Source organism: Hemitrygon akajei, chromosome 1 (assembly GCF_048418815.1).
Source record: "Hemitrygon akajei chromosome 1, sHemAka1.3, whole genome shotgun sequence".
NCBI classification, from domain to species: Eukaryota; Metazoa; Chordata; class Chondrichthyes; order Myliobatiformes; family Dasyatidae; genus Hemitrygon; species Hemitrygon akajei.
Genome location: NC_133124.1, coordinates 210,235,424 through 210,256,466, shown reverse-complemented (window position 1 = coordinate 210,256,466; position 21,043 = coordinate 210,235,424). Strand labels below are relative to the sequence as shown.

Genomic DNA, 21,043 nt, shown 5'->3' with positions numbered 1-21,043 from the left:
GAAAAATTATCACTAATGCATCCACTATTTCTTGGGCTACTTCCTTAAGCACTCTGGGATGCAGACCATCTGGCCCTGGGGATTTATCTGCCTTTAATCCCTTCAATTTACCTAACACCATTTCCCTACTAACATGTACTTCCCTCAGTTCCTCCATCTCATTAGACTCTTGGTCCCCTACTATTTCCGGAAGATTATTTATGTCCTCCTTAGTGAAGACAGAACCAAAGTAGTTATTCAATCGGTCTGCCATGTCCTTGTTCCCTATGATCAATTCACCTGTTTCTGACTGTAAGGGACCAATCTTTTTCTTTTCCACGTATCTATAAAAGCTTTTACAGTCAGTTTTTATGTTCCCTGCCAGCTTTCTCTCATGATATTTTTTCCCTTTCCTAATTAAGCCTTTGTCCTCCTCTGCTGGTCTCTGAATTTCTCCCAGTCCTCAGGTGTGCCGCTTTTTTTTTGCTAATTTATATGTTTCTTCTTTGGACTTGATACTATCCCTAATTTCCCTTGTCAGCCACGGGTGCACTACCTTCCCTGGTTTATTCTTTTGCCAAACTGGGATGAACAGTTGTTGTAGTTCATCCATGCGATCTTTAAATGCTTGCCATTGCATATCCACCGTCGACCCTTTAAGTATTATTTGCCAGTCTATTTTAGCTAATTCACATCTCATACCTTCAAAGTTACCCTTTAAGTTCAGAACCTTTGTTTCTGCATTAACTATGTCACTCTCCATCTTACTGAAGAATTCCACCATATTAAGAAGTGGCATATTGAGTACAGCGTAAGGAACTCTTCAGTTATGTATCTCAGTAGGAAGATTTAAAAAATAGCCTACTTCCTACAGTAAAAGGGGGAGAATTCAGAAATCAGAGTTGCGAAGGGACTAGGGAGTCCTTGTTCAGGATTCCTGCAAGGTTAGCACGCAGGTGGAACCTGTGGTAAAGGAAGCCAATGCAGGGGTGCAGTATTAGCCGGAGCGCACCCAGCACATCTTTAAGAAAAAAGCCGAACTAAACAAGCTAATTAATTAGGTGACGCCCAGGGTGACTTGAGTAACTCAGAAACTGCTGAACTCCTGGGATTTTTACGCACAACAGACTCCGGAGTTTACAAAGAATGGTGCCAAAACCAAAAACCATCCAGCAAGTGGCTGTTCTGTGAGCGAAAACATCTTGTTAAGTCTACTCGCTGGATGCTTTTTTTGCTTTTGGCACCATTCTTTGTAAACTCCAGAGTCTGTTGTGCGTAAAAATCCTGGGAGATCAGCAGTTTCTGAGATCCTCAAACCACCCTGGGTGGCACCTAATTAATTAGCTTGTTTAGTTCGGCTTTTTTCTTAAAGACGTGCTGGGTGCGCTCCGACTAACACTGCACCCCTGAGCAAATGCAATGTCAGAACTCATTTCAACATGAATAGAGTATAAAAGCAAGAATTATAAGGCTTTGGTCAGACTACATTTGGAATTTTGTGTGCAATTTTGGGATCCATATCAAAGGAACGATGTGCTGGCCCTTGAGAGGGTTCAGAGGAGATTCCTGGGAATGAAAGACTTAACATATGAGGGATGTTTAATATCGCTGTGCATGTTCTCATTGGAATTCAGAAGGATGAGTGGGGAGGGGAATTGTATTGAGAATTACTGGATGCTGAAAGATCTGGACAAGGTGGACATAGAGAATATGTTTGCGTTATTTATTTTTTGACATACAGCGTGGAATAGGCCTCTCTGGGCTTTTGAGCCATGCCGTCCAGCGATTCCCCGATTCAACCCTAGCCTAATCACAGGACACTTTACTGGGTCACCGGCACTATAAAGCGAAGTGCTATGCCACCCTCAAGTAGGAGAGTCTTCGATCTGAGGCCACAGCCTCAAAGTAAAGGAATATCACTTTTAAACTGAGATGAGAAGGAATTTCTTCAGCCCGATGGCATCCAGTCTGAGGAATTCATTGTCATAGAGGTCGATGAAGGCCGAATCCTTGTATTTAAGGCAGTGGTGAGATCTTGATTGCTAAGAAGGGTTAAGGGTTATGGGGTTAAAGGATTGAGCCGTGGTTTAATGGTTGAATGTGAGCTGTCAATCCTCAGGCTGTAACTGCTCAACACTCTTTTGTCTCCAGGCAGATTATGAAGTGACACCGGATGAAAAGAGGAAGGAGAAGGCCAATGAGGTCATTCGGAGATTTCTTACTGAGGAGGTAAGGATTGTATGGAGGGTAATTCCATCCGAGCCTCATTCATCCACAAGTGTCCCACACAGAAATCTGAGCAAGTTTCAGTATTCAATGGTTCAATTTAATATCAGAGAATGTATACAGTGTACAAGCTGAAATCCTTACTCTTCACAGACATCCATGAAACAGAAAAATTAAACCCTAAGAATGAATGACAGAACAATGTTAGAGCCCTCTAGTTCCCCTCCCCCTCCCACACGCAAGCAGCAGCAAAATCATCAACCCCCCCCCCACTTGCTCCAGCAAAGTCATCAAACCCCCCCCACTTGCTCCAGCAAAATCATCAACCCCCCCCCACTTGCTCCAGCAAAATCATCAAACCCCCCCACTTGCTCCAGCAAAGTCATCAAACCCCCCCACTTGCTCCAGCAAAATCATCAACCCCCCCCACTTGCTCCAGCAAAATCATCAAACCCCCCCCACTTGCTCCAGCAAAATCATCAACCCCCCCCCACTTGCTCCAGCAAAATCATCAACCACCCCCACTTGCTCCAGCAAAATCATCAAACCCCCCCCACTTGCTCCAGCAAAGTCATCAACCCCCCCCACTTGCTCCAGCAAAATCATCAAACCCCCCCCACTTGCTCCAGCAAAGTCATCAAACCCCCCACTTGCTCCAGCAAAATCATCAAACCCCCCCCACTTGCTCCAGCAAAATCATCAACCCCCCCACTTGCTCCAGCAAAATCATCAACCCCCCCACTTGCTCCAGCAAAATCATCAACCCCCCACTTGCTCCAGCAAAATCATCAAACCCCCCCCACTTGCTCCAGCAAAATCATCAAACACCCCCACTTGCTCCAGCAAAATCATCAACCCCCCCCACTTGCTCCAGCAAAATCATCAACCACCCCCACTTGCTCCAGCAAAGTCATCAACCCCCCCACTTGCTCCAGAAAAATCATCAACCACCCCCACTTGCTCCAGCAAAGTCATCAACCCCCCCCACTTGCTCCAGCAAAATCATCAAACCCCCCCACTTGCTCCAGCAAAGTCATCAACCCCCCACTTGCTCCAGCAAAGTCATCGAACCCCCCCCCACTTGCTCCAGCAAAATCATTAAACCCCCCACTTGCTCCAGCAAAATCATCAAACCCCCCCCACTTGCTCCAGCAAAATCATCGAACCCCCCCACTTGCTCCAGCAAAATCATCAACTCCCCCCACTTGCTCCAGCAAAATCATCAACCCCCCTTCACTTGCTCCAGCAAAATCATCAAACCCCACCACTTGCTCCAGCAAAATCATCAACCCCCTCCACTTGCTCCAGCAAAATCATCAACCCCCTTCACTTGCTCCAGCAAAATCATCAAACCCCACCACTTGCTCCAGCAAAATCATCAACCCCCCCCCACTTGCTCCAGCAAAATCATCAACCCCCCTTCGCTTGCTCCAGCAAAATCATCGAACCCCCCCACTTGCTCCAGCAAAGTCATCAAACCCCCCCACTTGCTCCAGCAAAGTCATCAAACCCCCCCACTTGCTCCAGCAAAATCATCAACCCCCCTTCGCTTGCTCCAGCAAAATCATCGAACCCCCCCACTTGCTCCAGCAAAGTCATCGAACCCCCCCACTTGCTCCAGCAAAGTCATCAAACCCCCCCACTTGCTCCAGCAAAATCATCAACCCCCTCCTGCTCCAGCAAAGTCATCAACCCCCCTTCGCTTGCTCCAGCAAAATCATCAAACCCCCCCCCACTTGCTCCAGCAAAATCATCAAACCCCCCCACTTGCTCCAGCAAAGTCATCAAACCCCCCCACTTGCTCCAGCAAAATCATCAACCCCCTCCTGCTCCAGCAAAGTCATCAACCCCCCTTCGCTTGCTCCAGCAAAATCATCAAACCCCCCCCCACTTGCTCCAGCAAAATCATCAAACCCCCCCCCACTTGCCGCAGCAAAATCATCAAACCCCCCCACTTGCTCCAGCAAAATCATCAAACCCCCCCACTTGCTCCAGCAAAATCATCAAACCCCCCCACTTGCTCCAGCAAAATCATCAAACCCCCCCCCACTTGCTCCAGCAAAATCATCAAACCCCCCCCCACTTGCCGCAGCAAAATCATCAAACCCCCCCACTTGCTCCAGCAAAATCATCAAACCCCCCCACTTGCTCCAGCAAAATCATCAAACCCCCCCACTTGCTCCAGCAAAATCATCAAACCCCCCCCCACTTGCTCCAGCAAAATCATCAAACCCCCCCACTTGCTCCAGCAAAATCATCAAACCCCCCCCCCCCCACCCACCTTCCCACAACAGCTAGCCTCCAGAGACCACAAAAAACCACTCCATCAAAAACTACTGTCCATCGCAACACTTCGACATCTCGGACAGGTTCTCACTCTCGCTAACGAGGGAGAGAGAGACATTGCTCCTGCCACAGCGGGAGAGGAGGCCAACAGTTCACTGTTCCGATGTTACAGATTGCAGCATATCCAGTACAACTCTCTGTTGCACTACCCCCCCCCCCCCCCACCAAACTCCCCTGGCATCTAGAACTGGTAGAATTTCATTCTAAAACAAAATAGCCCCAATGAATTTTCCCTCATTAATTAGTTTGCTCCATCATGGGCACGATCCTCCAAGGTATCCAGTATATCTTCAAGGAACGATGCCTCAAAAAAGGGGGCATCCATCATTAAGGACCCCCAACACCCAGGTCATGCCTTGATCTCAGTGCTACCATCAGGTAGGAGGTAAAGGAGCCTGAAGGCACAATGATTCAGGAACAACTTCTTCCCCTCTGCCATCGGATTTCTGAATGGACATTGAATCCACAAACACTACCTCACTACTTCTTTGTCTTTTTTTGCACTACTTATTTAACTATTATATACTTTGAGTAATTCCGTTTTTTTCCTCTATTACTATGTATTGCATTATAATGCTGTCGCAAAGTTAACACATTTCACGACATATGGCAGTGATATTAAACCTGAATTCTGATTTTTCCCTCATGCACCACGCCCACGGAACAAGGGGTCGGGAAGTCTGTTGTACACGGGGTAGCTGAGGGCGGCCATTTCTTTATTGTGCTGTCAATCATCTTACCTTTATTTGCAGAAGGTTTCCACCAGTAATAAGTAAAATGCTGTCCAAGTGTTTGCTGCTGATAACTTGGAGCTTTTGTTTGGCCGCTTTACAGACGGGGATTGAAACAGTCAACCATCTTGATTAAATCTAAGTTTAAAACACATTGTAAATTGAGGAATGCTTCATCGAGCACGTCTGCACCACCCGCTGTAAGCTGGACTTCCTGGTGACCACACATTTTAATCACAATGCCTGTTCCCATTCCTACGTGTTGGTCCATGGCCCCCTCGTGCCAAGACGAGGCCATCCTCAGGGCGGAGGAGCAACAGCAACGCCTTATATTCTGTCTAGGTAACCTCCAACCTGACGGCATGATTTCTTCTTCCAGTAAACAAATTCCCTACCCCTCCCGCCACCATTCCCCACTCCTCCAAACTCCCCTGGCATAATATCACAATATCACTGCCATATGTCATGAAATCTTTTTCTACTTCTCACCTGCCTATTATCTCCCCCATGTCCCCTCCTTGTTCCCTTTCTCCTGTTGTCCTCTGTCCTCCCACATCAGATTCTCTCTTCTCCAACCCTTGACCTTTCCCACCCACCTGGCTTCACCGATCACCTTCCAGCTAGCCTCCTCCCCCTCCAACAACCATTTTATTCCGGCATCTTCCCCCTTCCTTCTCAGTCCTGAAGAAGGGTCTCGGCCTGAAATGTCGACTGTTTGTTCATTTCCGTAGATGCTGCCTGGCATGCTGAATCCCTCCAGCATTTTGTGTGTGTTATGTTAGACATTAATTTGTCAGGTTGCCTAGTAATTAGTAACAGCCACAGTGAGTTGTCATCAAGAAAGTGAGATGTGATTCTGTGCCATTAAGAGGACTTGGCTCTAAATCTTGCACTTGACTTTAAGCCTTCACTGTAAAGGTATTGTGCAGGGGTTTATTTTTTGGGCTGTTTGCTTTCAAGGAGAGATCCTGCAGTTGTTTAATTCCTTCTGTGCGCTACTTCTAGAAGTAACATCATCATCTTCATTATGTGCCGCCTCGTATGACATGGGCGATCGTAGTCTTGACCTTGACGTAGTTCTTGGCAAATTTTTCTACAGAAGTGGTTTGACGTCTCCTTCTTCTGGGCAGTGTCTTTACAAGACGGGTGACCCCAGCCATTATCAATGCTCTTCCGAGATTATCTGCCTGGCGTTAGTGGTCACATAACCAGGACTTGTGATGTGCACCAGCTGCTCACACAACACGTTCCCATGGCTTCACCTGACCCTGTGTTGTTCTTTTTCGCGCCTTGTGGCACACCGGGCAGCATTTTTTTTGCCACTTCCTCAGCGGCTGTCTGTCGTTTAACGAGGCCGAGTTGCTAGCTTGACGCTTAACCCAGCACGGATGGAAAGTGTGCAGGGAGCTGGCCAGATGGGGTATCTCCACCCCATCAGCCACAGCACCAGCGATCACCAGTGGGGGTTCAAATCCTGCCGCTGTCTGTAAGGAGTTTGTACATCCTCCCCGTGACTATGTGGGTTTCCTCCCACATTCCAAAGACCATGATCACCCACAGCATACGATATAACACATAATGATGATGATGGCCACGGGGGAGGGGAAGGAAATATTAATGATCTGCTCTATCTTTGTGTTGGCACGTGGCCAAGTGGTTAAGGCGTTGGTCTAGTAATCTGAAGGTCGCTGGTTCGAGCCTCCGCTAAGACAGCGTGTTGTGTCCCTGAGCAAGGCACTTAACCACACATTGCTCTGCCACGTCACTGGTGCCAAGCTGTATCGGCCCTTGCCCTTCCCTTGGACAACATCAGTGGCATGGAGAGGGGAGACTTGCAGCATGGGCAACTGCCGGTCTCCCATACAACCCTGCCCTGGAAACTTTCTAAGGCGCAAATCCATGGTCTCTCGAGAGTAACAGATGCCTATAACTCTATCTTTACTTCTCATACTTATTTACCTTTATCATGTCACCGTTCAGCCTCCCCTGCTCCAGGGAAAATAAACCAAACTTCTGCAATTCCTCCCCATTTCTGAAGTCCTCCAATTCAGGCAGCGTCCTGGTGAATCTCCTGAATCTGAATCAGTTGTCATTGACGTGCATTGTGAAATTTATTGTTTTGACGCAGCAGTACAGTGCAATACATAAAATATACAATAAATTATAGAAAAATAAGTAGTGCAAGAAGAGAGCAAAAATAGTGAGGGGGGGGGTTCATGGGTTAATTGGCTGTTCAGAAATCTGATGGTAGTAATGCGAAGGGAGCACGTCGTGGGAGATGGGGGTCCTCAATGATGGATGCGCCTTTTTGAGGCACGCTGTTTGATGCTGTCCTCTGCTGGGAAGGCGAAGTCCTCTGCAGCTTTTCGAGATCCTGTGCAGAGGCCCCTCCATACCAGACAGTGACGCAACCGGTTAGAATGCTTTCTCTCCAGTGCCATCATAATTTTCCTTCTGGCAGCCAGGATTGCACACAATACTCCAGGTACATCCTAACCAGTGTTTTGTAAATTTGCGACATAATGCCCCAACTCTTATTCTGTGTGCCCCAGTCTTTGAAGACAGGCCATGCCATCTATTTTCTTAACCGCACTGTCAAATTGTGTTGCCCCTTTTGAGGCTACCATTGACCTGGATCTGAAAGTCTCTCTGGTCATCAGTATTCCTTAGATTTCCAGCATCTGCAGTACTTCTTGTGTCCTTTTCCTCAAAGTTTCTTTACATTCTGCCTCCAACCATTCTGAACTCCCCGCGGGTCCCTGATGCCTTGACCTGTGTTCCGGGTTCATCGTCCAAGGCTGAGTCAACGAAAATAAATGCTGAGGGAAATGAAGACCTGTGACATTTTCCTTCCTGAGAGGCAGTGAATTGCTGATCCCTCCTGAAATATTAAATGCTGTTGACTTGTATTAACTGATTTCCTCCGGTCATTAAAGGGACATTGTTTTGTTTTTGTGAAGTACAGGCCTAGGTTGGAATTAGCCTCAGGCTCTCCCAACATTGTTAATGAGGGGTATTCCAGCACATTGTAGAGCTCATTCAGCATGGTTATAGCTGCAAATATTCATTTGTTCCCAACACCCCTCGCTGAGGTTTCTGGGTGAAGTTTAGTTATTTTATTGTTTATTTAGAAATATAGCAAGGCAAATGGAGATGGAGATCGGGTAGATGGAGCTCGTCAGCCTGGGAAGGCAGTCCATCTAAGAGAGGGAAAACTCTGATTTCAAACCTCTGCTGCTGTGCGGCCATACCCACTCATGGGAAAGGCTTCGGGAATAGACCCTGAGGACAAATCTGGAGCTGGAGTCCCTAAGGCAGTCCGACGTTGCCTATAACCTCGTTCTGGCAACTCCTGCCACGACACTGGTGCCAAGCTGTATCAGCCCTTGCCCTTCCCTTGGACAACATCGGTGGCGTGGAGAGGGGAGACTTGCTGCATGGGCAACTGCTGGTCTTCCATATAACTTTGCCCAGGCCTGCGCCCTGAGGAAAAAAACTCGCAAGTCTTTCCAGGCGCAGATCCATGGTCTCGCGAGACTAATGGATGCCATTATCCAGCAAGGCAACAGGCCCTAGTGGCCCAACATGCCTGTGCTGCCCAATTACACCCAAATGATCAATTAGCCTACTAACTTGTACATCTTTGGAATGTGGAAGGAAACCAGAGCACCTGGAGGAAACCCACGTGATCATGGGGCGGAGGTACAGACTCTTTACAACAGCGGAACTGAACCCAGGTCGCTGGCCCTGTAATACAGTAGAGCTAAGCTAAGGTCCATGCTACTGTGCTGTCAGATAGCATCAGTTAGACTCTAAAAACAATACAGCACAGAGTCAGGCCCTAAGGCCTAATCAGACCAGGGCAACCAAGTCGTCCACCTAGTTAGTCCCAATTCCCTGTGTCTATGCAAGCCCCGCCCTCTAAACCTCAAAGTACACTTACCATCAAAGTACGTATATGTCACCATATACCGTTCTGAGATTCATTTTCTTGCAGGCATTCACAGTAGGACAAAGAAATATAATAGAATCAGTTAAAGCCTACACTCAAACCAAAACTCTCAAACAGCCAATGTGCAAAAGAAGACAAGCAAATAATAACAACAATAATAAGTGAATAACACTGAGAACAGGAGCTGTAGAATCCTTGAAAGTGAGTGCATGGGTTGTGGAATTAATTCAGAGTTGAGGTGAGTGAAGTTATTCACACTGGTTCAGGAGCCTGATCGGCTGAAGGGTAATAACTGTTCCTGATCCTGGTGGAGTTGGACTGAAGGCTTTTGTAACTCCTTCTCAGTGTCAACAGCAAGAAGAGAGCATGGCCTGAATGGTTTACCTCATGTAAACGTGGAATCCAGAAATGCAAAGGAAAATATGAATAGATAGAGAAATTGAGTGGACTTCTTAGTTGCCTGACAGTTCATCAGGAAGTTTTAAATAAGTTCAAAGGTACATTTTATTATCCAAGAATGTATAAATTGTACAACATTGAGATTTGTTTGCTTACAGGCAGCCACAAAACGTGAGACCCAAAATAACATAATTTTTTTTAAAAAGTCCAGCACCCAATGCACAGACAAAAAGTAGATCAAAACAAGTTATGCAAACAATAAAGCAAGCATCAGCATTCAGAACAAAATTGAGTGCATAAACCCAAAGCCAGGAGCAACCAGAGTTGGCCCATAGTCTCAGTCCCTCACGTAGAGGCAAATTGCTGTGAACCTTGCAGACACTAAGCCCCGAGCAGCCAGGGTACGACACAGCCTCAGCACTGAGGAGAGCGGAGTAAAATGTCGCGGAGAAGAACCGGCTCAACCTTCGCTTCCGGTCCCGGCACCCTGCCTTTTCAGTCCATCTGGCCCAGCGTTTAAATTACCTTGTCTATCTGCTGGCCGTCTTCCTCAGAGAAACTACTTCCACTGGTTGGGGAGTGTGGAAGGGCAGAGATTAAACACTGCACCTTGACAGCATTCAGGCATGTTGATAAGCGGTAGTTAACATTAGTGCGTTACGATGCGGCAACAAGGAATATAGAATTGAGACAGGTTTTCTTTTTATAAACAAATAAAACATTTATTAAGCACTGCTCAATAAAAAATGAAAAGTAAACAAACAACTAACTTAACCGGAAGTTAACTGCTATAAGGCAATTCGAACAGTTCTTAAAGCGATAAATGCAAAAGTCCAAGTGATTTATACAGTCAATTAGGAGAGACTTTCCTGAAGTAACGAATTTCTCAATGACGTGATGTTACCGCTGATCCCAGCCGAAATATGCCTTGCCCGAAGGATTTACAACAAAGGAAATAAAAACGGCTTAAAAGAACTGACCTTTTCCTTGGTGAATGAACACTGCAAACCCTTTCTGCTCTCGCAAAGCAGGGATTATCTCAGATGCAGGTCACTACCTTCTGAACGAGGATTCAATAAGGTCGATCCTGTATTACCGCTGACGACACCAACTTTACTCGATCCTTCGGGTCTTTGTACTTCAATAAATTCTTCACTCTCCGACTGGACTAAAACCAGCAGTGTTGTGGTGAAACTGCTGGCAATAACCTTTGAGACTTAAGATAGAAATTAAAACTCCACTTTAAAACAAAACTGTCATGAGACTTAATAAAACGGAGTAACTGACGAATTAAACAACAAACTAACCTGCGTCACAGCAAGGCTTTCCCGTTTTATACCTGTTGGAACAGGCCATCACATGACCTCTCACTGCCGGGAAAATTACATCATGTGACCTCACACTGGCGGGAAATTACATCACCCCACCACCACAAGACTTTTACATCATGCTCACCAGATACTCATTTACATCATGGTCATAAGACAGTCACAAGATACCCACGGGGTATGTAGCAAGTGACACAAAGGTACCAGGCAATGGCCATCTCCAGCAAGAAGGTTCGAACCATTTAACTTTGACATTTGTGTGATTTATTCAAAAGCTCCTCTGAACCAGGTACTAGGGTAGTTCAGAGACTCCGCGTATCGCAGTGAGGATCACCTCTTTACCCCTTAACTAATCCATCACCTACCAGCATGTCATGAGGGTCAGAATATTCTCCAGTTGCCTGGATGGCTTCACCTTCAACAACTCAGCGTAGGGTAGCAGTTAGCGTAACGCTTCACAGCACCAGCAATCAGCGATCGAGGTTTGGTTCTTGCCGCTCTCTGTAAGGAGTTTGTACGTTCTCCCCATGACAGCGCAGGTTTCCTTTCACAAAACGTGCAGGTTGGGATTAGTCACGGTGCAATGATGGCGCCAGAAACTTGGCGACGTTTTTGCGGGCTGCCCCCAGTACATCCTCGGACGGCATTGGTTGCTGACCCAAACAATACACTTAACTGTGTGTTTCGAAGTTCCACTGTACATCTAACAAAGTTAGTCTTTAAATCCTTTTTCACTTTCAATTCATTTGCTTGGCATACGACATGTGCCAATGACATTAAATCTGATTCCGATTCTACCTGTTTATTACAGATTCTATTTACCAGCCCACTCGCTTTGGCAATTCGAGTGCTGCTCAGTGTTACGAGTGCACCTGGTCTCACCACCTTCTGTAGCAACACCTTTTGAACAACCCTCTGGGTGGCAATATTCCTCCTCAGTTCCCCTTTACACCTCTTACTCCTCAACTCAAACCTATGCCACCTACTCTTAGGGGTTTGACGTTCTTGTTGCCATTTACGTGAGAGGGTGTTGGAGTTTGATGTTCTTGTCATTTACGTGATGGGGTGTTGGCATTTGATGTTCTTGTTGTTATTTACGTGCGGGGGTGTTGGAGTTTGATGTTCTTGTCGTTTACGTGCGGGGGTGTTGGAGTTTGATGTTCTTGTCATTTACGTGAGGGGGTGTTGGAGTTTGATGTTCTTGTCATTTACGTGATGGGGTGTTGGCATTTGATGTTCTTGTTGTTATTTACGTGCGGGGGTGTTGGAGTTTGATGTTCTTGTCATTTACGTGAGGGGGTGTTGGAGTTTGATGTTCTTGTCATTTACGTGATGGGGTGTTGGCATTTGATGTTCTTGTTGTTATTTACGTGCGGGGGTATTGGAGTTTGATGTTCTTGTCGTTTGCATGAGGGGGTGTTGGAGTTTGATGTTCTTGTTGTCATTTGCGTGAGGGGGTGTTGGAGTTTGATGTTCTTGTCATTTGCGTGATGGGGTGTTGGCGTTTAATGTTCTTGTCATTTGCGTGACAGGGTGTTGGAGTTGAACATTCTTGGTGCCATCTGCATGATTTTTTTGTGCGTGGGGGAGGGGGTGATGCTTTTCTTTCCACTTCCATCGTTTTCTTTGTTTCGTGGCTGTCTGGAGAAGACGAATCTCGGAGTTGTACACTGCACAGTGTAATAATAAACATGCCTCGATCCTTGAAGAAGAATTTATTGCCCTCTACTCTATCTATGCTGCTGATAATTTTTGTATGTTAATATGTGGTGAAGGTGCCTGTCCCTTTAATGACCTGAGACATAGATATCTGCCCACTCAGAAGGATGTAAGATATTCCATCTCATTCTCTGAGAGGAAGAGACAATCCTTCCTTATCACGGTCTGTTCTTTCCAAAGTCAAGATCACACGTTACAGATTTACCCGGCATTTATCTCATTGCTGCTTCTAGGAACTCACTGTAAATTGGCTGTCTAAGGTAGTATTAGTCAAAGAGCATGACCTTGAAACACTTTGGTAGATCCTGAGTGATGTTATGTAAACATTCATATCTCTGGAAAGGAAAAATTAAACAAGATAATTGTTTAACATTCTGGGAAATAACTTTCTTGTTAGCCGGTTGCTCATCTTTTTATAATGCTATTTACATTGTAAATACATGCATATTTATGCATTAATGCACATTTTATTCCATATCTGGATTTATAACTTTATTTTTATCTAATTTTTTATTCCAAGTAATTGTTGAATGTTGTCACTTTTTGTTGCATGTGATGTCAGCATTCCACAGTAAACTCCTAATACATTTTACTCACTCTGCTAGACCAAGTAAAACTCCTCAACGTTGTCCCATTGTAAATCCACCAGCCACCGGAAATGGGCAATTCTGGTTTGGATTCAGAGGGGGAGTTTTTCACCTTCTGCGCGTCAAAGGTCAACTTTATTCGTCAGACCCTCAGTGGCCATTTTATTAGTCATTTAGATCGCATTCCTTCCCCATTCTGATGTTTGGTCTGAGCAACATCTGAACCTCTTGACCATGCCTGTGTGCTTTCGTGCATGGAGTTGCTGCCACGTGATTGGCTGATTAGATATTTTGCATTTACAAGCAGGTATTCAGGTGTATCTAATACTGTAGTCACTGAGTATATAGTAAATAAAGTTGATCTTTGATGTACAGGAGGTGAAAAATCCCCTCTATGAATCCAAACCAGCATTTTCCATCTCCAATGGCTGCTGGATTTACATTCAGACAATGTTGAGGAGTTTTACTTGGTCTAGCTGGATACCTTGTGTAGGATACCTTGTCCTGTGTCGACACAGGTGATTTTGCTCTTAAACCACTTATCTTTTTCATTCCTCCCAGTCTCCGGAATACATGCCCGAAATTAGCAAGTCCTGCATCCAGCAGTGCATCGAAAGCCTCGAGAAGGGCCCATGTAAAGAGATCTTCAGTGAATGTTTAATGTAAGTACTTTCTAGACAGTACTTTCTTATCAATATCTGCAATGGAGCAAGCTTTATGGAACTTATAACAGAGCTTCTGCAAGCATTCGAATGTTTCAAAGCATGCTCCCCTGGACCTTTCTGAGATGGCATCTAGGGGTAGGTTCAAAGGGGATGTGAGGGGTAAGTTTTTTACTCAGAGTGGTGGATGCCTGGTATGCTGGTATAGAGGCATGTACATTAGAGGTTTTTAAGAGGCATTTGGATGGGCACATGGATATAAAATTGATGGAAGGAGGTAGACATTGTTTAGGTAGGAGGGATTAGTGTTTGAGTGTTTTTGATTTGCCTTTCAGCTGGTTCATCACAACATTGTGGGCTGAATGGCCTGTTCCTGTGCTGTACTGTTCTGTGTTCTACTTCATGTTTTGCCGTACTATGCTGATGCTGTATCACAAACACATCCTTGAATTACCACTAAAACGCTGGTCCCCTGGTCAGTCCGGAATGCTTGTTCACCAAGAGAGTTGGAACCTGATGCTTTTGTGATCCGATTGTTCCTCGGAAGTCAAACTTGTTTCTTACAGCCGTTTATTTGAGTGTTACAAGAACAAAGAGATGAGCAGACCAGAAGTAGTTAGTGGTGTTCTCAGACCAGACTATAGATGACAGAAATTCCATTGATAACAATTAGCCAATAAGATAGCCAGATTCCAGGCATTGATTCATTTATTGAGATACAGTATGGGATAGGGCCTTCCAGCCCGGGGAGCTGTGCTGCCCAGCAATCCCCGATTTAACCCTAGCCTGATCACAGGACAATCTACAATGACCAATGAACCTACTAGCCAGTATGTCTTTGGACTGTGGGAGGAAACCAGAGCACTTGGAGGAAACCCACACGGTCACGAGGAGAACGTAAGGGGACTCGTTATGGACAGTGGCGGGAATTGAACCTGGGTCACTTGTACTGTAAAGTGTTGTGCAAGAGATCCATGGAGCCCAGGTTGGGAACCCTTGCCATAGAAGAATCACTTCCATGAATCTTATTTTATTCTCCCTATATTCACAATGGCTGTTCCCACACTCTATCGCACATCTATGCATTAGGGAGAATTTATAGCAGCCGCTAATCCGCAAACCCTGTGGGACGTCAGAGGAAACACACGCGGTAACAGGTTGAATGTGCTAACTCCACATCGTGCCAGAGTTGTGGGCCCGAGAAGCTGTTCAACCCTTGTGTGTTAGACTGAGAACAGAAGCCTGTTTGCCATAACTCAGTTATTCTGATTATGAATTCAAGGCTTAGTCCATCCTCTTGAGCGCATAGTGCAGGCTGATAATCCATAGCATTCTCATCAGAAATCTGTGCTGTTTGTGATGCCGTCTTCTGAACAAGGCGTTGCCTGCCCTGACTAGCGCATATTTAAGATCTATGGCAAAACTTTAAAGGATTGGAGAGAATTCTCCAATACCATTATGAAGGCACATCCTCTGTCACAATCCCTGAGGTGTTTAAGTACAAATCATGGTTTCATACCAGTATACTGCAGATTCAAATTCAAGTTCAAGTTTATTGTCTTAGAGTATAAATGCCATGAAAATTAGCTCTTTGAAGCTGCAGCGCTCTGTTACAAACAGAAGTTAACAGAAACTTAAATGAACATAAATTAAAACGAACATAAATTCGTTACCACAGGTGGATGTGGAGGCCAAGTCATTGGGTATATTTAAGGCAGAAGTTGATGGATTCTTGATTAATCAGGGCTTGAAGGAAGGAGATTGGGCCTGAGGAATCAGCCATGATGAAATGGCGGAGCAGACTCAACGGGCCAAATGGCCTAATTCTGCTCCTATATCTTATGGTCTTATATATAATTTAAATGCCAAGTGAACACACCTAAGTTGGACAGTCCTATATCAATTCTGTTATGATCATTATTCTATAAATTTATTGATAATGCCAACAAGAAAAATTAGTCTCAGGGTTGCATATGGTGACGTATATGCACTTTGATAATAAATTTACTTGTGAACTTTTGAACTTTAACGAAAGTTTTGTGCGTGTGTGTGTGAGAGAGAGATAGTCCGAGGTAGTGCTAGGCTTTTCTAAGTCAGTTCTAGATGCCGATGGAAACTCCCACACTTTGGCTGTTGGAGTGAAAATATTTCTGTCCTCCAGGTTTGAGCTGGATTCTTAAAGCAATGCCTCCGAGATGAGGGAACTCATTGTAGTTTGCCTAGTGAGCTCATTCTTCACCATGTATGGGAAAGATGCACTGTGACCTGTCTGTTCTGTTGCTCAGAAACAAGACTTGCTCATAACCCTAACATATCGCTAGACTTTGTCCAGGGACATCTGTGAAGCACTATGTCTAATTAACTTATTTCTCACACGTGTGTGTGTGTACTCAAACAAGTATGTGAGTGCAAGTCTGCATGAACAGACACGTGTGTGGTGGGGTATGTATCTGAGGGTTTGCCTGCACACAAATATGCACCTAATAAAATGGCCACTGATTGTATGTCCTCGGTCTTGTGCTTCCGTAGCCCATCCACTTTCAAGTTTCAAAGTGTTGTACGTTAAGAGATGCTCTTCTGCACGCCACTGCTATAACGTGTGGTTATTAGAGTTACTGTCCCCTTGAACCAGCCTGGCCATTCTCCTCTCATTGACAAGGTGGTGTCTTTTGTTTTTTTTTTGCACCATTCTCTATAAACTCTGGAGACTTGTGAATGGAAATCCTAGGGATCAGCAGTTTCAAGGATACTCAAGTCACCCCATCTGGCACCATGTCAAAGTCACCCAGATCACATTTCTTCCCAGTTCTGATGTTTGGTTTGAACAGCAACTGAACCTCTTGACCACGACTGTATGCTTTTATGCATTGAGCTGCTGCCACACGATTGGCTGATGAGATGTTTGTATTAACGAGCAGGTGTACGGGTGTACCTAATAAAGTGGCCACTGACTGTGTGTGCAGATTGGACCTGCATGAGTTCATGTCTGTGCGTGCAACTGTGCCTACGTGTGTGGTGTATTATATCACCGGTTCAATTCAAAACAAGGACAGATTTTGCTTTGCGCTATTCACAAAAACCAGAATCAGAAATCAACAGCCAAGCAAGTGCTCCAGTTCCATTGAATTCTGAAGGGTTTCCAATTTGTTTGCACTTATAATGGGCACCAAACAGTCCAAACCTGCTTTTAAATGGAACCCAAAACCCCCTCATATTATCCCAGGGACTCACCCCCTGGTGCACCCACTAATTCTTTTTTTTTTGTTTTGGACTTCAAGGTTCAGTATTTCAAAGTAAGTTTATTGTCAAAGTACAGATATGTTACCAAATACTACCTGAGATTCACTTTCTTGCAGGCATTCACAGTACAATGGAGTCAATGAAAAACTTTTCACAGAGACCGACAAGCAACCAATTGCAAAAGAAGACAAAATGCACAAATACAAAAAATAAACTAATAATAATAATTAATAAATAAACAATACTGAGAACATGAGCTATAGAGTCCTTAGGTTGTGCTCCATGATCAGTTCAGTGTTTCAGTGACAGAAGATGTCCACGCTGGTTCAGGAGCCTGATGCTTGAAGGGCAAATGCAAACAGGAGAAGATCTGCAGATGCTGGACATCCAAAGCAACACACACAAAATGCTGGAGGAGCTCAGAAGGCCAGGCAGCATCTATGGAAAAGAGTAAATAGCCTCAGCCCGAAATGTCAAATATTTACTCTTCTCCATAGATGCTGCCTGACCTGCTGAGTTCTTCCAGCATTTTGGTTGAATGGTAATAACTTGTTAGCCAGTTTATGGAGGAAGCCTCAAAAGGTGACTATAAATTTAAGTTTGTTCTTGGTCCAAGGGAGGGACTGTGGACAAAATTCCAGAACAACCTTCTTTTTAAAAAACTACTTGCAATGTTGTGACCATCTGGACAGGCAGCTGAGAACTTTTGTTTAGCATTTCATCCTAAACGTAGCACTGGTGACAGTTGCCTTCTGCACTGATACCTCAGCTGCGATTGTGCGTTGCTGTGACATGCAGTTGGTGATCTGGCTGAGGTAAAATGGAAATGTAATGCTCTTGTTACGTAACCTCGTAACCAGGTAACTTACCAGCAAAGATAGCGGGATCAGCTGAGTCGAATGCTACTATTTTCAAACGTTTTATTCAAAAAGGGGCACAAAACATTCAGATCATATACATCGTCAAAACTCAATCTAAAACACCAGTGTAATAATAATCAATCAGAAATAAGCTCTATAGTTGTCTAGGGGTAATACTGAGTCCAATTGAAATATAAAGAGTCACTCAGAAGTTTGCAGGCTTTTCCCTTTTGGGAACCGTTGGGGTTTCATGTTGTGGAGAGAGAGAGATGGTTGAGAAAGGATAAACACTTGCCCGTTGTCTTTACAGAGCAAATCCTTGGAATCAGGAGAGCAGGCTTCCCCATTGTTAGTTAAAAGCAGTCTTCCGTTGGTTCTAGCCACAGATTCAAAATTTGGAATCTAACGCACGTGGCTTCCTTCAAAATGCCTTCCCGCTCCCACGGGAATCGGTATCGTGCTTCCTTGGTGTCTCCTGGGTGCGTCTGAGGGTTGTCCCCCCCCCTTGACTAGGGCTCTTGCGATTCTCACAAAGGAAGGGGCCGAGGGCATAACACTATCCTTTCAAGAACAGTGAAATGATGAGCATTAAATGGGGGTCTTGCCAACAGCCCCCAATCCCATCAGAGAGGAAGTTTCTCCAATGGTATGGGGGGAAAAAAAAGGTGATTTACTTTTCTGATGGAGGTATGAGGGATCTGGTTTCCAGTCTCTTGTGTCATTGTTGTTTGGTAGTCTCAATGTTCTCCTGCTTCCTGAATCATGGATTACTGTGGTCAAGGTAAGTGAGCAAAATTGGAGGGAAATTTTGGAAAGCAAGTGAGCAAAGAGCATTTGATGGCTTGGGGCCGGTAGACACTGGAGTTCTGAGGAATGGGGTTGAGGGGGAGTCTCATTGAATTCTATTGAATATTGAAAGGCCTAGATAGAGTGGATGTGGGGAGGATGTTTCCTATAGTGGGGAAGCCCCAGACCAGAGGGCACCACCTTGCCGCAGATGTCTGTGGAGGACAAGGCATTGGATATATTTAAAGAGGAGGTTGATGGGTTCTTGATTAATAAGGCTGCTTGAAGATTATGAGGAGAAGGCAGGAGAATGGGGTTGGGAGGGATAATAAATCAGCCATGATGGAATGGTGGAGCAGACTCGTTGGGCCAAATGAGCTAATTTGTTCCCATCTCTTAATACCTTATGGATCCAGTAGTTGTACTTGAGGAGATAGTTCAGTAAGAAATGGAAGAATCGTGTTGAGTATGAGATCTTGGCTCTGCTGCGCAGGGAGAAAAGGCAGGACCTGTACATGAAGGCTCCTTGTCGATACCTGTCTTGGTGAAGGATTATTGGTGTGCACGGTCTGGGAAGGCACACTAGCCCTTTGGTTCTGAGCAAACCATCTTTCGTTATTTTATGCAGATCAGCTTTCTGAGCAATCTAAATGTTGCCTTGTTTGTTTGGACTAGGGGCCCTCATCAGTACCTCAGCGGAGAGCCGTTCACGAATTACCAAGAAAGCATGTACTTTGATCGATTTCTGCAGTGGAAATGGTTGGAGAGGTAAGAATGGTGATTTGTCTTGACTTACTGTTATCTATCTCCCCCTTGGAATCAGGCCAAGGCTTTTGCATCGTTTTTACACTGTGCCTGAGCGTTGGGAGATGACAAGAAAAGAAGATGCGTGGTCACTGATCTCAGTCATACATCTTGAGGTCTCGTCTTGCAGGTTGAGTTGGTAGTAAGGAAGGCAGATGCAATGTTCTTCAAATAGAGAGGACAAGAATATAAAAGCAAGAATGTACTATGTGGGGTTTAAAAGGTTGATAGAAAGAGTACATTTTGGAATATTAGGAGCAGTCTTGTGCCCTATATCTAAGAAAAAGTGCTGGCTCTGGAGAAGTTCCAGAGGAGGATCACGAGTGATTTCAGGAATGAAAGACTTTAATGTATGAGGAGTGTTTGGTGCCTGTGGGCTGGTACTCAATGACGTTCAGAAGGATGGGGGGGGGGGGTGGGGGTAGTGTGGTGATGAACTCATTGGATCCTACTGAATACTGAAAGGCCTGAATAGAGTGATGTGGAGACAATTGATTCCATTAGTAGGAGAGATTGGATCTGAGGGCGCAGCCTCAGAATAAAAGGGAAATCCCTTCAGAACTGAGATGAGGAGAAGTTGCTTTAGCCAGAGGGTGGCAAATCTGTGGAATTCATTGCCATGTAGGGCCGTGGACACTAAGTCAGTGGGTGTATTTAAGATAGTGATTGATATGTCTTGATTGGTTGAGGGGGAGGTGCTGAAGGTTATAGAGAGCAGGTAGGAGAATAGGACAGAGGCCAAAAACAATTGGCCAAGACTCAATGGGCTGAGAAGCCTAATTCTGCTCCTTTATGTGATGATCTTGAGAGACGATGGAGCTTTACTACATTAGGTCTGTCCTTAACCAGCTAGCTCTTTCTGAACAGCTGACCGTTTTTCAGGGAGAAAGAATTAATGAAATCTTCTAAATGAGGTGTTGCAATCCACTCTATATGTATTTAAATGGAGGTAGATACATTACTGAGAGATTAGAAACATATGAGATTAAGAACAAACCCATTCATTCACACTTGGTGCAGACACAGTTGGTGTGTGGAATTCTAACACTGTGATTCTGGTGGTGAATGGGGCTAATTTATGGGGTTAATTTATTGGTCTCCTGAACCCCTTTTTCAGAGAAGCTCTGGCCAATGAGCAGACCTGAGGGTGGGGGTTGAAAGGGCAGAGAGTGGGGTAGAGTCAGTGGCGAATGTTGCTGAATGTGTGTCTGGTGATGCAGCGTCTCCAAAGTTTCAGCACGATGCTCTGTAAGTGCAGCCTTGGGAGGGTTGAATTTAACCGTTTTGCTCCTGAATTGGTGTTGCCTTCAATCTGAATCTAAAATAATTCTCAACCATTTCATTGAGCTCCTCTGCTCTGTCTGCTGTAATAGCCATGACCTCCCGGTGGATATCCATTTCATTTTGACTTCTCATTCCATTAC

The 21,043-nt window shown here is 45.0% G+C and overlaps 1 protein-coding gene across 1 annotated transcript in view; it reads left to right on the top strand.

The window, feature by feature from the left end:
* LOC140734981 (G protein-coupled receptor kinase 5-like) overlaps nt 1-21,043 on the top strand; it is a 199,506-nt gene that overhangs the window by 139,908 nt on the left and 38,555 nt on the right. Inside the window, exons 4-6 of the mRNA XM_073059759.1 lie at nt 2,131-2,208; nt 13,829-13,929; nt 19,491-19,583. Of these exons, the coding sequence (XP_072915860.1) occupies nt 2,131-2,208; nt 13,829-13,929; nt 19,491-19,583 (272 nt within the window). The remainder of the gene's footprint in view (nt 1-2,130; nt 2,209-13,828; nt 13,930-19,490; nt 19,584-21,043) is intronic.